This window comes from Pagrus pagrus, assembly GCF_965226575.1.
Source record: "Pagrus pagrus genome assembly, chromosome: 13".
Taxonomy (NCBI): Eukaryota; Metazoa; Chordata; class Actinopteri; order Spariformes; family Sparidae; genus Pagrus; species Pagrus pagrus.
Window position 1 is genome coordinate 29,627,977 of NC_140197.1, and position 17,087 is coordinate 29,645,063.

At 41.1% G+C, this 17,087-nt stretch overlaps 1 protein-coding gene across 10 annotated transcripts in view; it reads left to right on the plus strand.

Moving 5' to 3' along the window:
* Positions 1-14,461, plus strand: part of LOC311268360 (RNA binding protein fox-1 homolog 3-like) — a gene marked incomplete at its 3' end in the record, with an annotated part of 442,215 nt that extends 427,754 nt beyond the window's left edge. For 9 of the 10 annotated variants that reach the window (XM_084371969.1, XM_084371973.1, XM_084371972.1 and 6 more), the window contains one exon: positions 1,427-6,979. In XM_084371969.1, the coding sequence (XP_084228095.1) occupies positions 1,427-1,471 (45 nt within the window). Of the gene's footprint in view, positions 1-1,426; positions 6,980-8,935 lie in introns of those variants that run through there. The other variant, XM_084371968.1, reaches the window with a different exon arrangement.
* Positions 14,462-17,087: the final 2,626 nt, after the last annotated feature.

A 17,087-nucleotide genomic window follows, 5' to 3' on the forward strand; every position in this document is an offset into this window, starting at 1 on the left:
TGAGAAATGACTCAAATTTACCATACCGGCATGCATGCGATTTTTCAACAACATAAAAAAAAAAAAAAAAAAAAGAAGAAGAAGAAGCGTATAGTTCCCCGGTGCAGCTGCTAGCTAAAAGCTTTCATTAATTAAGACATTTCTTTTTCCTCTTCATTTACTTAATTAAAAAAATGTGCTTGAATGTTTTTTATTCTTTCTTCTTTTTCCTCCAAATTTCCTTCCATTTCTCTGACACTTTGTTCGTCCTCTCGATGAAAAAAGAAGCAGAAGACAGGATTTGGCCCCCTAAAAATATCAGAGCTAATGTTTTGTGTGTGTTGGGAGCTCAGGGAGCTAACACAGACTCGAGAGGGTGTGTGTGTGTCTGTGTGTGTGTGTGTGTACACGTGTGTGCGTCCGTGTGGTGCTGAGCAAATGGCGAGGCTTCGGGGAGAAGGGCTGCGCTCAGCCTCGACATCGAATAAACTCGTGAGCTGAGGAGAAACGACCAGTTTGGCTCCTAATTCTTTAATCATATTTGATTAATGGTTCTCCAGCAGAGAGGAGTCATTTTTGCATTTAAAAGCTATACAATAATTAGTTCCTCTGAGGTTGGAAAAATTCTCTTTACGCATTTCCAGCACACAGAATCATCTCATATGGATGAAAGTTTTGTACGAGCAAGAGGGCTCCCCGAAATTAGGCAAAATTAGCCTTTGAAGACATTCAGTAGCCTTTGGAGTTAGTCTGAATTCTTAATTGCAGCAGAGCCACCGAAAGATGAGAGGAGAGCCTGTGTGTGTGTGTGAGAGTGTGTGTGTGTGCATGTGCAGGTGTGCATGCATAGGCCCCACATGCATGCTTTATGTGTGTGTCTGCCCTAGATATCTTGAGCATGGTGCTAAATCTAAGGGCTAATATCCTGTGGTGGTTCGCCCCTCCAGAAAGGTGCAGGCACCTCCGACAGACTTGAAAAGGAGCTGTGATTAAACCTCTCTGAACTTATTCTGCTTTGGCTCAATCTCTGATATTGTTACAGCCTGAAAAGGAATGGTTTCCTCAAGTAAGAGGAAAAAAAGAAAAGCACAAAGCACGCTATTTTTGAATTAATTTCTAAATGGAATAAATTAAGGAAAATACTTCAGACCAGGCTCAGTGTTATTTAAAGAAAGCTTCTGATGCTTCTGTAAAAAAAAAAAGAAAGTCAACTGCACCAATTCAGCTCCGAGTCCACGATCCACCAGAACTCCAGATGACCCTGGTCCTGACACACACTCTAATTATTGGCTTAAATATATAATAAACTAAATCAATGTGCCTGATGTGAAAACAGACGTAAAATAAGTCGCGTAGAAAACGGAAGGAAATTTGTGGACAAAGAGAAAAACCGACTAAAGCTGTCACCTGAATACTGATTGGTACTTTTTCATCTTTGATGTTGCAGGCTAGCCTATACAGAGGAGGGTACAGTCGCTTCACTCCCTACTAAAAGAAAGAAAAAAAGCGAGAAAAGACAGAGACATTTCCCCAACAAACAAAAAACAGACAAACTTAAAAAAAAGAAAAAAAAACTGATAACGAGCGAACACCTGGTCCTTGGTGGAGAGCTAAATCAAACTAAAAGCTTCCAGGTCCCCATCCTGAGCCCCTCCCCCCTGACACCCTCTCAAGCTGATATTTCTACAACAACCTATTTGATGTCATCATTGGTCTGCTCTTGTTTTTGTATTCATTTTGTGCTTTTGGTTTTTCTTTTGGAAAGTTTTATGCACATGTGCATTATCTTGATTGCTGTATATGGGTGCTGTGTCACCATAACCAATGTGAGCCTACTGCAGCACGCATGATGCATGCTCAGAGGTGTGTTACGCAGCCGCTGTCGTCTGACTAAGAATATACTGGGGCATTTATTATTACGATATAAACACGACAAACACACCAGGTGTGATCGGGATGAGTCTGATCACGGATCCATCTCAGTCTGTTTAATCTTCCAACCTTTATCTTCTATTTAACGCTCAGAAGTAAAGCTCAGTCCGGGCGCTGACCAACATGCCTCGGTGATTCTTAGTTCAAAGACGGCGCTGCTCTGACTGCTTTTGTTTTCCTTTAAACGTTGGAGTCCTACTGTTGTGCACTTGCAGTGGAGCCTTACGAGCTGTACTATGTGGTATGACAGCATGCAGAGTAAAGAGGTCATGAAGGTCAGATTTCTGTCTTGGACTCACGATGCTCATACTCCAGCCCAGTCTCCTGCAGGTTCCTCTGCGTTCACATGCAACTCTTCTGCACTGGCGGTTGTGTTTACGGGGGGAAATGTAACGCCGGACGGGGTGCGTTCAGGGACAAAAATCTTGTAGCGCTGAGGGTAAATATAGTGGGATGAGGTTAGCGATGATATTTTTAATACTTCACAGGAGCAATTGTGAACGAACCAAATGAATCCTGAGCTGCCTCAAATGAGTTTACTCTAAAGTGAACTTTCATTAAACGTCTTTTTTTAAACTCCGCTCTCAGTTCATAATGCAGGATTTTTGAAAATTTATAGACTCATTGCATCATTACTGGGATTTTTTTTCAGACTTTATGAGGCTCAAAAATATTGTAGAAGTAATCCACTTTTAATAGTTGTTGCTGAATCAGACTATTGCTCTTAAAAAGTTCAGTTTCTGTGTCAGTTCTCTGGGACATTGTGTAGCTTTATTGTTGCAGCGTATATACCAGTACCCAATCAAATCTAATACTGTGCATCCATAATGACACGACAGGACTGGATTATTATCAATTATCTTATCAGTTGACAGTCCAAAAGAAAAAAAAGAAACATTTTTTAAGCCAAACATTCGGAAAAAACGCCCAAAATGTATTTATTCCAGCTTTTGCCTTTTATACAATATTCTAAATCAAATGTTCCTTTTGTTCATTGGGTGAAAAAAAAACGCGCCTGACTGATGTATCGTCCGATACAGATATATCGTATTGGTGCTCCAGACTAACTTGCACCCAACAGTCCATTTAAATTTCCTAACACATCATGTAAATGATTGTAAACAGGAAAAAAGGTGCAAATGAATGTTTTTCTAATAATCACAAACAATAACCTTGATTGTTTTAAAAAATGAAGATGTGCTGATGTTTAAACTGCTTGAGAAACTGTAGAATCAATAAATAAATGACCAATTCCTCGATATAAAAGTTTAAAGTCAGTGTAATAGCTGCGTAGTATAAAGCAAAATCAGATCTGCTAAATTTAAGGGTTGTCTGAGTGTGAAGCGAGTGTTTCCCCCAAACGTAACCGCCGAAAGCAAACGGTTGCACGTGAACTTAATTTGCAGAAGACACGGTTGCATATCCTCACTAATACACCACGGCAGATAAACTGTACTCAAGGAGCACTGAAACACATTACCCACACCGACTCTCACACTCACAGTAACGACACAGCACCGAGGTGGGTGAACCCGACAGAGGGCTGTTCTGCTTTACAAGTCACCGGTCTCTTTTTTAAGCATTGCACAAAAATGTTTTACCTCAGGATAAGCTAACTGAAACTCACAAAAACTAGAATACAGAGCTATTCACTTTCTCAGCAGGCAGGATAGTTTCATTTCTAACACAAACCAGCAGGTTGTTTCCTCTTTGCAACACGGCTTTCTAGAAGAGCTTATTTTTTGATTTTCTGTTTAAGCAGAGACCCGAGGAGAGGAAGATAAAAATAAGACTGTACTGTTGTTTCTTTATTAAAGCTACTGTATTATATATATGTAGACATATACTGTATAAAACATTTCAACTGTATACACACACACACACAAGTACAGTAAGATATAATATAAAAGCACCCAGGAGTTAGGAGGCACAGTGTTAATGTGTGTAGAGTGCAGCAGTGCTCGCCTCTTAGTCGACATACAGTGGTTGCATCGGCTTCTATTACAACTTTGTGCTACGTGAGGTGAATTGAAAAGAAACTCTCTGTGTAGCTCCTGCTAGCTGTCAAGATTTGAGTGCAGCTATGGAAATACGACTCAAAGCTATTGCCAATAATATTTAATTTAAATGTACTCACAAAAGTGTTTGTGGTCTCAAAAGATAAAAAAAAAAAAAATGTTTGTTGCACTTTATTTGTTCTTTTTTTTTTTTGGTTTTTCAATACTTTCCGAGATGTAACATATTTATAAAAATATCATATACAGCTAGTTATGTTTAGTCGAGATGTTAAAAATGATATAGAGTAATGTTGTATATCAAAAAAAAAAAGAAGATTAACCCATTTATCTCATGAGTCTTAAGAAAATCTTTATGTGGGTTAACAAACGTTGTTCTTCCTTTTATATGCTAGTACGTACGCACCGTTTGGGGTTTTTTATATGAGTCGAAACGAACTTTGAATATTATTTTTACCATTTTCAAAACAGGAGAAGTGGTTTGTGCATTTGTAGGAGTTTCTCGTATGAACTCTGCAGCAGAGTACACGTGTGGGTGTTCAGTTAGTGACCACTATTAGTAAGCTAGACTGGAATGAAATAGATTTTTTTTGTTTTCTGATCTGAATGCGTGTGTGTATAAATATATATAGAGGATATATATCTATATATATATAGATATATATATGCATTAGGGTGTGTGTTTGCGTGTGAGGAGGAGACGGAGGAAGAGGAAGTGGGGCCGGTTTGCTAACATACTGTAGTTTGCAGTAAGCTAACAGTTTACATGACTTCACTCTGAGTCCCTGTAATAACATCACAGCCGCTGAACTCTGACCTCAAACGTTTCAGGGGCAGGAATAAATATTCATAACCTTTAATCATTTTTCTCTCATCTCACGTAATGAAGGACTACATGGCTCTTGGGAGCTTTATCTCATCTCCATTTCATCTCCTTAACTAGTTTCAGAGCACAGCAGGTGCACAAGCTCACGCTTTTCTGTACATTAAAGTAATCGTGTGATAAATTGTCCTGAAATGAAGGAAATGTCACGTTATCAGGCTTGTTGTCAGAAAATAAGACCCGTAAAGCTCCAACTGTGGATAGTTTGTCCGTTTAGTGAGTAAATCTGGCAACACTGTTTACAAAAAAATAGACAGAGTGACACAGATTTCATGGTGCGTTCAGGTACACCTCGTTACGTCTCATATCTACAATTCTTTGTATGGCAGAGCACGTAGTCAGGGGGTCCATGGTGCATTCAAGTGCACCTGGTAAACTCAAAAATCTGTACTCCAACGGCCACAAAGGTTGTTTAAAACTGGAAAGTTTCTATTTTTTTCTTATTTTCCTTTGTTGAAATACATACACCAACTCTCTCTTAACAACAACATTTTTAATAATTAGATGCAAAAATCAGAACAATGTCCCGTCTTTTTCTACGTTGGCAGATTTAAAAATTCTCCAAAAATTAAATCAAATTGTTTTCAGCAAACACAATATTCTTGTACAACAGGTCCAAAGTACCTCTGGTCATTTTCAAGCTCTTTTACAGCAGTTTTTTTAAAATAATTAAATACTTAAATCATGTGCAGACATGTTGTAAAAATATACACTTGGCCAGTTGATGTAATGTTGAATAAAGAATATATTGTGTTTTTCAGAGACACATATCAGCATTATCAGGTTGGTAAACAGACAAAATCTCTATTTTTTAATTCAAAGCTTAAAATAAGACAGAAAACGTTTGTTGAGAGGCACCACAGAGCGTATCGCACCATGAATCCTCATGAAAACAGAAAACAGGCCCTCTGTGGCGGATAAGTCTTCCCTCGAGTCCGAAGCATAAATAGCTTCAATTGTTTTGCCTTATAAATCAAATCCAACTTTAGATTACTAATAGTTTCTCTGAATGACACGCGAGTCACACTGTTCTACTCCATCTTCAGGTCCTTAAAGCAAAAGCATATGCAATGGCACCGTTAAAGCCAGCAGACTTTATTCATCTTCATCAGCGCCTCATAAACCTGCTAATTAATGTTCCCAAAATAACGAACGTCTGCTGCGGTGCATCCTGATGTTAAAAGACCTGCTGGTCAACTGCTCAAAGTCAACCAAGACATCGAGAAAATAAAGAAAACAGAGTCATGATCGTATCCTGAACATATCTCACCATGAGGGTCCTTCACAGACTCACACCTCATTATATCTGTATTATGTGTTCCTGCTGTCATGTTATCGCAGGGACGTGTTGAGTGTTGTCATCCGGAGTTGCTCCCTATCAGTGTGCACGGGTCTGTCGACAGTTTACAGAAAAAAGTTAATATAAGCATTGTTTAACTGTTTCAGTGTCAGCTTATCAAGGCTTAAATGTTAAAGACATAACATGTAAATAACTCTGGTAGTCAGTATTGTAGAGGTCTGAGCCGTTTACTTACGCTTACAGTCAGTCAAACGTAATTTAAATGTGAATTTATAGAAACAAACACTTTGATATTTTTGCGTTGAGTTTGCTTTCGTTGTATTCCATAACCAGCTTAATATGCAACCAGACCTCTATTTGATCCAAACTTATTAATACTATAAATATTGAGATATGTTTACATGGAAAAACACTCTTTATCCATCATTTATATTTAATACAAGTATCCACTAAAGCCCTGATAAGCTGGCAGGTGCATTTATTAATCCACTTAAAAAGATTTGTACAAAAAGAGAACCAAGCAAAAAAGTTACAGTACCTGTAAATACATTTAAATGTATATACACACACAATATATCGCAAATTCTCTGAGTAACTGTTTTATATGTATTCCTATATGAAGTGGGGTTATCTGTGTATTTTCAATTCAGCTGAACTTGTTCTTGAATTGTATGTAATTTCTATCATGAGAATATATTGTCTGACAGGTGTAAAGTACTTTTTCTTTTGGATTAATTTCATAGGTAAAAGTATTAATCTATTATGACTCGTTTTCTTTCTTCATGAATTATTTTTGTTGTCAATATGTGACATATAAGTAATCTCTGATTGTTTTTGAGTGTCAGAATAAAAGCAGTTATAAGAACATTATGTCTGCCTTCACACATGGATGTTGTTGCATAATCTGATTTTGATTTTTTTTTTTTCTTGTATATGTGCACATTACTGTTTCTTTAAAACATTTACTCACTGACTCCTAGTGGTGTAAAAAAAAAAGAATATTTATATGGTGGCCCAGAAAGTTCAGTGCAAGGCAACTTACTAAAGAAATTAACAAATGTAGAAAACATCTTTTCCACCTCACAATCGGGACGGAGCACATTCAGATTCAGCCTTTTACTAAATATAGACGAGTTACTTAGTTTTCCTCCCAGTAAAACTTTTTGTTTTGACATGGCCTTGCCGGTCACAGCCTGTATCTTAAGCTTTTTCAAACAATTTGAAGATTAAAGGTGCAATTTGTAAGATTTGTAATTCCACATTACAATCACACCTTTAAGAACGGAGACGATACCTCACTACGTAGCCAGCGAGATAGCATGAAAGATAACGACCGAAAAACGTCGACTAGCGTGTATCAGAACAACGCAACTGTGTCGATTTAAAGACACAAGAGTCACGTTCGAGGTCCATCCTCCTTCTTAGTTTTCTGGAAATCCGATATTGACATTTGAAAGCTGTGAGAGCAACAAACTAAAGCCCACTCACCTGACTTATTTCAGGGGCAGCGGCAGAAACCTCAAGAAACGCACTCCTGCAGTGCACTATCTGCACGGCTCGATATTTTTAGGTCTACGTAGACAAAAGCATCTTTGTGTAATCTGGGTGAACCGACGCTATAGTGGGCTGAAGTTTTAATTGCTAAACATAGACTTGTTTTAACAAACTATGAGTGAAAGAAGCACGGCTCCAACACCTGAACTAACCCTCCCCTGATTCCTTCACGTCCGTGGGTGATTAATATATTTGTCTCTGCAGCCCTTTCAGTTCTAGGCTGCCTGTCAGTGAGGACTATATGTAGCTCCAGCGCTATTGTGCTCCCTCCCCGCTGAGCTATAAGCCTGCGTGTGGATATTTTTGTATGGTGGGTCCCCAGCGAGCGCTCAGTAAATCTGAGGTATAGGATAGATAGGGGAGGTGTTGAGGCTCGGGCCAGCTCCTCAGATACAAAGGGGAGGCAGGGTGGATGCTGATTGAGCACGCCACTTGTTTGACTGTTTGTCTCTCTGGATTGGAAGTGGTTGAGGGCAGGGGGAGGGGGGGGTAATGCACTACAAAGGCGTTTCCAAATTAAAGCCTCGTCTTCTTTCATTTCTTTATTTTTTTTGTCAGAGGCTCCGCGGAGCTGCTGAAGATCACTCCGAATTAGCGAGCATCTGTCATGACGAGGGTCCTGGGACGCTCGCCTCGCCTGCCCCCCCCCCCCAAACACCCACACAAACCCGCCCTCCCTTCTCAGCTGCCATCCAGCCCCATTACACTAAGACTTTTCACTTTGCACTGCCAAAGTGCCGATCTCCACTTGTATGATTACAGCGAGCTCTGATCTTTATTCTGGGGAGAGCGGTGGCACTAGTTTTGGCAGGCGCAAGGCCTCTGCTCCCGCTTCTTTTATGCCACATTACAAGAGCGGGGATGAAAAGTGAATGAAGCTGTTGTCTCTCTGCTCTCAAACTTTTTTTTTCCAGCCGAGTTTTGAGCGTCTGTTTCCTTTTCGTCTCTTAACATTACATCGGGAACTTTTTCCTTCTCGTAACAGTGCGTTACATAAATGTGAGAAAATGTTGTGGTGGGAGGACTTTAGAGGGAGTGTGTGTTGTTTATGCCATACATTATCTCATATGTTTACTCATATTGTTTTCAAAGAGGCCTATACTTTCTGTGACAACAGCCCCACTCGTAGAAAAAACTTGTTTAGAAAGGAATAAACTTGCACTGAGCTGCTCCACATTGACTTTTCATAGCACCTCTCATTATGTATGCCTGTCGAAAAACATAACCTTCTGCATATTTACCAGTCTCCCCACTTTTCTCCCCTGTTTCCAGTAAATACAAAAGGAAGAGCTGTACTCAGTATTGATGGACATCACAGATGAAAACAACGAAGGGAGGAGAACTAGCTTTAAGAAAATAACACAAGAAGAAGAAGACGAGAAGGAGTCCCTCTACTGAGGCTGGCGAGGGAAGACGGGAGGCGTACAAAGTGGCGCCGCGGCAGCGGTGTCAAACCAGCCACAAACTTGACAGACGGAGTGAGCCAGTTTCCACCAGGGACCACCTTTTTGCCGGGTAGAAAAAGACAGAGAGAGAGAGAAAAGTGTCCCGTTATTATAAAACATTTTATTTTTCTATACTTTTGTGATTTACAATGGTAAAAAGTGTGTATAAAGCAGTATATATGTACAAATCTGTTTTTATGTTTTTTGGTAAGGGAGATGAACAGTTGGCCCTTGATGCTGATTCTGTGGTATGCAGGAAGGAGGAGGGAGGACCCCCAAACCCCCCCTCCTCTCTCTATGGCACACTGCTCTGTCGCCGAGGTCGTGTAAACAAAAACATAAACAGAAAGGTGGCAGGGAGCGCTCGGCATCCAGGCAGAAGCACTTTCTACGCTGTACTTCCTGTGGGTGGAGTCAAAGGTCAGCCTCCTGGTCTCACTGCTCCGCCTTCTTCCTTCCAACCTCCCCGACCTCCTTCCTTAAACTTCGCTCCTTCCTTTTCCGGGCCGGTGATGTCGCTCCTTCCTCCTTGTTGCGGTGTCACTGACCGGCAGCGCCTACTGTTAGCAGCGTCCCCCGTGGATACTGTCGTGATGTCACTTTCTCCTGGCAGCACCATTGGGCATCCCCGCCCTCCCCAATGGGCAGTGTCACTGGTTTACAGCGTTGGGGAGTGGGGGGGTGAGCCACGGCGGGACGGTGAGACGGTATAAAGCCGAGCCTCCCCGGTCTGCCCCTCTCCACGCCCCAGCAGAGGTCAATGACTGAGGACTAGTTAGAGAAAATGGCGCAGAAGTCGCCGACTTTACTCACCTGCCAGACTCCGAGCCCAAGCCTTTGTGTCACTCTGCACCGACGGACAAACTATCAGACCGACGCGATAACGAAGGTGCGTTACTACCAAGGATGCACGTTTCCACCTGACGAGAATAACTCATCAACGTCCATGTAACAAATTGAATTATAATCGAATAATCCCATTGTACTACATCAGCAGGTGCATAACCAAAACACAAGCCTGAGGCATATAGACTATGTCGCTAGATAAAAACATTATAGAAATACAGTAGTGCCCATCCAACGGTAACAAGGAACGAGGGCTAAAAATATGTCAATTTCTTTTGTCAATGTATTCTGAGAATATTTATTTGTGTGTTTTTTCGTTTGTTTCTTTTTTTGCAGCACTGAAAACTTTTAAAGAGAAAAAAAAGTTTTACTTTTGGTGGAAGCGAAACCTTAATTCTTTATATCAGGAGAGTCACTGTAAACGTGTTTAAACAAGAATGTTGGTTCAGTTCTTTGAATGTACATTAATGTCTAGGGTGTCCAATAAGTATGTATTCTTTTTCTGTATATAAATATATATACATATCTATTATATGGGCTGTGGTGATGTCAGGGAGTAGAGGGGGTGGGCAGGAAAGCCTCTGGCCCCCGAACATAGATATCAGACCCCCCCCCTCCAACTAAATATGTCCCTGATATTTACTGTAACATGTGATCATGTGTTATATGATTGAAAGTGTGATGGTGATAGTGTGAACTGATCTCCCCTGAACCCCCCTTTTACAGACACACACACACAAATACACACACACACACACACACCCTCTGTGCAGATAGACTGACAACACACACACACACACACACACACACGCTACATTTTTACCCCATCAAATGCAAAAGCATCACATCCTACTTTTAGCCGACAAACACTTCAGGAAAAAGAAATCGCAACTGCAGTAATTTTCGGCCCTTCGTTGGAGCTGGGAAGACTCGCTAATTAGCGCAAAGGTGTTGTGGGTGTCAGATACAAAGTTTATGAATATTGATTTTTCTTTTCTTACTTGAACCAAAGTATGATTTGAACACACACACAGTCTCAGTGCTCTTTGATCAGGAGACAGCGAGACTCTGTGATGACGGCGGTGCCCGGATGTGTATTGACGTGACCCAGATTTCATTCGCTCATCACCGCTGAGGAAGAGCTCGCTGTTCTGCTAATATAAGGAGCCGCGCTGACGAGGCCCCGGCTCGCAGCTTCCTGCAGCAGCCCTCGGTTTATGAACTGCTGTTCTCATGCTGACCCTGGTGGGCGGGCAGTTTTATTGCATATTGGAAGTAACCTGCTGGCCCTGAAAAGAAACTTTTTCATCAGAGGCGAGCAGGTTCGGGTGAAGCACAACTTTGTTTGAGAGTTCAGGGTACACTACTTAGTTTGTAGTGGTTTTGTGTGAATTGATCCAAGAGGGTAACACTCGGTTAAGCTCCTGACTTCCTGTACAAAACTACAGTGTGTACTGTTAATATCCTGTACAGTATCACCTCACACTTCTTGATTAACTTCATCTTATTTCAGGTTTAAAAAAAAAAAAAATCTTGTTCTGAATCAGGGCTCCTACCCACGCGACCTCTGTTCATCTGTAGACAGCTTCTCATATATTACAAAGAGTATCTATATCATGGCAACTAACTGTTGTGAAGTCTAATTGGGGTAAAGTCGGTCATTTGTTCTCCCATGCAGCGATCATATGCAGGCTTAGCATTTTTATACCTGTAGGTTTGTTTCTGAGAGTCACATGATTCATCTGGCCTACTTACAGACTTGTGGTGGGTCAGAGACGACTCAGGAGCAGGCTGGAGTTTTACTTTGACGGGAACTTCCTGGGAGGCAGAGCTGCTCTGGAGTCAGCCGAGCGGTCGAGTTAACGGACGGAGACGAAGAACCGCAGTTTAATTTTTTCCATTTTTCACATTAACGTTTGGTCACATGATCTGATTTCGTCCACTGACTGATCTATGCACTTTGCAACAAAAACAAATATGATGTCACATGTGAGAGGCACATTTTTGGAAGACACCACTGTTATCTATTTATTCTTATTAGCTAGTAGTTCATTACATCTGAGGCAATAAGGCTGGTGCTGTTCTTTATTTTTTTCTTCTCGTCATCAAATCACATGAAAAGACCAAAACGAACAACGTGTTTGTCCATCTGTCGATACTTTCTGACTTCCTGTCTGTAGCCGACTGGTTCCCACTGAAGATGTAAATTTGTATAAAAGGCTCAAAAACAGTTTTTAGACAAAAATGGAGCTCTGTGGTACAGATATCAGTCTCTTTAGTGTTATTATTAGCTAGTGACGTATTATTTATCAGTATTAAGTGTCGTAAGTGTTTTTAGGTGTTGTACTAAAGGTAGCTTGAAGCTCATTTTCATCTGCAGCTCACAGTTAACACTAAACATGTAAGACAAGTCACTTCCTGTTTTAGTATTTGTTTTAAAATCATAGTTATTTGTTTCTTTAACATTAATGAAAATATTATATTTCCTGTAATATGTGTTGTGAACAAGAGCAAAAAAAAAAAACAACGAAACAGCTTCTTGACTTTAAGATAGTTTCTTGGTGTAGGACATGTTTTGGGGGTTGAAGCCCCGCCCTAGCTCCCCGTTAGCTCCCTGTTAGCCCCCGTTAGCTCCTGTTTTCATTGTAATATTTAGGGATGCAAGATATTAAACGATGCATAGAGCCAATAATTACCCGCTTCTCGTGGTAGATACTGATAACAGTAACAGTTTTCTCAAAGTGGGGTACTCATGCTCCCTCTAGTGGTACTCAGAGGAATCCCACAATCCCACTTTATCAGGATCCAAGCAGGGGTCAAAAAAACAATACAAATACAGTGAGCTAAATAGACTATGCTAACGCTACTGTGTGTTAACGTTGGTGTGACTTTGAAAGCCTTAAATTCAAGGTGCTAGTTTTGAGAAACACTTTAATAGCTGACCGATAATTTCACATTTTTGTATTTGTAAAAAAAAAAAAGGTCCTGACCTACTTCAGACACACCTGAGGCTACAGAAGGCTTAAGATGCAGGGAGCAAAGATGGGAGGCTCTTATCCTCCTCACGGGGCCCTTTGGGAACATGTAAAGGAAGTTGCAGTCGTGTTGTCTTCAGCAGAAACGTTTACATCAACGACAACATGTTTGGCGGGCTCTGCTTCTTCTTCTTCTTCGCGTTTATTGGCAGATCGTAAAAAACAACTTTAAAAGGTGCATACCGCCAACTGTATCAGAGTGTGTAGATGCTTGGCTTCGTATTATTGGCTTTATTCATCGGCCTTAATTCCACCGATACATATCCGATAATATGAACTGATTATTTATTGGTCTGATATGTATTGTGCATCCCTAATATTACTTTATTTCTCTCAAAGGTTTTGGTTCTTCTTCTCTCGCTAGGAAAACAAAATAATCAGTTAAAGATGCACCTGAGATTTTATTGCCTTAGAGTTTTTCTGTGACGACCTGTTTCGTGTCTCGCGTTATCCTTTGACTCATTGTGTATATGAAGAATATTTATTATCGGTATTGTAACTTATCTAATCTAACTCGTTAGTCTGGCTGGTCTTCCATGTTAGTAGCCTTACTAGCATCAGTGGTTATTGATTTAAAACCATCATTCATTATTTTGATTTTTTTTTTTCCTTTCATTGTCGTAAATCTGCGGTTCTTCCGTCTCCGCTCGGCTTTTAACTCGACTCCAAGATTTTATTTTCTGCGTCCGGAGACGCCCTGCCTGAAACAAAATGTCCGTCTTAAACTCCAGCCTGCGCCTCAGCAGCGGGATGAAGCGGGGGGCCGGGGTTAGAGCGACCCTCCCTTCCTTCCTTCAGATGCCTTCAGTATAATGAACTGGTCCTGATCTTCCTGAGCACAACTGCTTGAGCTGTGACACTAGCAGGATGTCCCCTCTGAGAGCCCCCCCGCCTCCCCCCCCTGACCCCCCGACATACCCTCCTCCCGCCATCCCCACTCCCCCCCATAGCCTTCTAGTATGTGAGTCGACTGGCCCCTTTTGTATTCCTGGTGTTCTGTACATAATAACCCTCACCCCCTCCTCACCCCTCCTCCCCCAGCTGTCCTTTCAGGGGGAAAAAGAAGAAGAAAAAAAAAGAAAAAAGAAAAAAAAACTACATCCTCTGACTCCCCGAAATCTTGTATTTTGTTCTAATAATGACAAAATTTATTTATAAGGATTTTTTAAAATCTATCTCTTTCTCCTTTTTGTAAATGTTCCAGTTAAATAAAGTTTAAAAATGTTAAAAAATTAAATGGATATATTGAAAGGTTAAAAAAATGTCTCTAGAAGTCCCTGCCCCCTCCTCTGGCTCTGTACTCTGAACTTTGTGTTTTTGTTTTTTCTCTTTCTGTATGCTTCTCTTTACGTGCTTCAGATGAAGAGTTCTATTTATTATGACATTAACGTTATTATAATTATGACTAATTATTAATATTATCATCATCCTCATCATCCTCATTATTATCATTAATAAACTTGTCTACTTCAGCCTCGGTGTCTGTGCGCTGTTTTGTGGTGAGTGATGACTTTCTGCGTGCTCGGCAGCGGACTGGGACCGCTGGTAAGACTACAAATCCCACGACACAACATCGCTGCAGCACCATGCGAGATGAGCCAGGTGGAACAGGGAGGGGTGACGCTCCCAGACCTATTTGTCTTATGCCAAAACCCCTCCGGGTTTACAAGATGGAGAGCACCTGTCTGTCGCCGAGGCCGCCATTTACCTAAGCGGAGCGAAGACAAACTCTGCGAGAGGAAAAATATAGACGCACGCCTTCAGGGGGACGGAGGCGCGGCGAAAAAACACAAATGTAAATACTTCAAAAGATCAGTGCCTCTCCATCACTGTTGACTTTGTTTAATCCTTTGAGCCTCTACAAACAATGGGAGATGGGATTTTTTTTTTGTCACAGCCCCCCAAAAAAAGAAAGATGGAAAGAAAAATTGACAATCCAGAAAACACTGTTGTTATTTGTGTCACTGCGACGGCACATCAAAATGTGCTCAGCCTGCTCTGTGAGGAAGGTAAATGTTCGACACATCCTGCTTAGATTTCAGAGTGTCTTTCACCCGAGGCCTCAACTGGAAACCAGTTATATCAGACTTTAAGTTCTTACTGTCATCATCTGGACTGAGTGATCAGTGCAGAATCAGATGTGTCAATAAGAATCAAATAAAAATAAGAATTTGAGAGAAAATAAATCTCACAGAAGCAAAAAACAAAGTCATCTGTAAAGAAAAAAATTCACATTATTTGCAATTATTTGCTCTTTTACTTTTTAGATAGCATGTCCTTTTGTTTATAGACTTAAGCCGGGTACACACTGTACGATTTTAGCCTGTTTTTTGACCCGTGTACAGGGGGAGCGAGGAACGATCATCTGCTCCCGAACGGCCATCGGACAGTCGGACGAATTTCTGACATGTCAGAGATTTTGGTCGACCGATGCAGGCTCTCGCGGAGTTGAAGCAGAGCCACGAGTTGATTCCCAACGTCAGTGCCTTTTGTTTTTTCTGACCTCGCGAAGTGGCAAAATGGACAAGCCACACTGTCCACGGCTTCCGAGCCATCTTCGAGTCCATATACTGGCGCCTCTCTTTCTTGGAGGTTTCAGCAAACAGGATTGAACAGATTATCGAGGAAGCACGTTTCTGCCTTGTTAGCATTGGTGCTGCCTCGGACCTTTCATCGGGCCATTTTTACACGTACAGTGTGAGCTCTCAGGCCGTTGCTTGACGATCGGACCGTACAGTGTGAGCACATTAATCGTGAGCTTTGGCTTTACATCACCATTAACTCGTACAGTATGAGCTGGAATCAACAACATTTCTAAAATCGTACAGTGTATGCCCAGCTGTATGCTCACATGTGCAGCTTTGTGGTTACGCTGCCAGCTTTCTGCTTGGCGCTCCCTGACTTTTTGTTTGCTATTCTGGCACAAACGTCTCATGTGGGTGTGGTGGCCCCATTGGCTAATGGTCGTTTGAGTGACAGCTCAGTGTCACGGACCACGCCATGGTTTACTTTTTGTAGAAGCACCGGTTCGGCGGAAGTCCTGGTATTCACTCCCCTAAAACGAAACGTACCCGACTGGACTTTGCAGGATTGAAGTTCATAAAGTGTAAGTATTGATCATATTTGTCGTCTTTGCTATGCTAGATTGTTTTGTTATGATCGTAGCTTTGCTGTGTAAAGCTCCTCTCACAGTCCAGGCTGTAGCATGTGAGCTCTATCGTAGACCACCTGGTTTAGGTCTTTGGTCTATGAACAGTAGAACGCCTGGTACCATTTCTATACTACACACTAATACTAAACAGTGTGTAAACAAAGAGTTCAGGATTTGAAGGAGACAAAAGAACCTAAATTCTGCCAGATATTTCTACTTTCTTTACTCTGACATGACTCTGACTTTTAACAGAGCTAATAAACAGATGCAAATTCGAGCTAAAACAATTTAAGTTGACCAAAAGAAAATCAGTTGCCAACTGTTTTGATACTCGATCAGTCGTCGTCAAACATTGTCTGGTTCCAGCTTCTTGTATGTGAAGATTTTCTGTTTTCCTTTGAGATTTATGGCAGTAAGTGAAGAGTGTGTTGGGCTCTCAGTCGGACAAAATAAACAATGAAGACGTCACTGATAATCCCAGCAAAGAAACCTTTGTTGTTCATGTTGTGTTCACTCCCCCATGCTCTCTACATATCCGGCTCCTTTTAGACTAGTTGGGACGTCACACAGCTTTACTGTTGTTGGTTTTAGTGGCACTCAGTATTTGCTGAATGCTGTACAGAAGCGTGGAGGTTTGTGTTCGACCAGCACTGCACACATGGATTCATTGCCTCCTTTCCTTTTTTCTGACCGTCCTTTACTGCTTTTATTTGTTATCTTTAATTCATTTATTCTCCTTTATTCCTTTTACTGCTCATAATCTTTGTTCGTATATGTAATGACTCATATTGTCTTTTTTTGTTTTTACATTTTCTGTTCCGTCTTCTTGTTTAAACTCACCTCAGACGAGACTTCCTTGCGTTCAGCAGTTTATTCTGTCACGTTGTCTTCCTGAGTTTCCTGTTTTTGTCTGATTGTGAAGGCACTTTGTGAACCCCGCTTCTGTA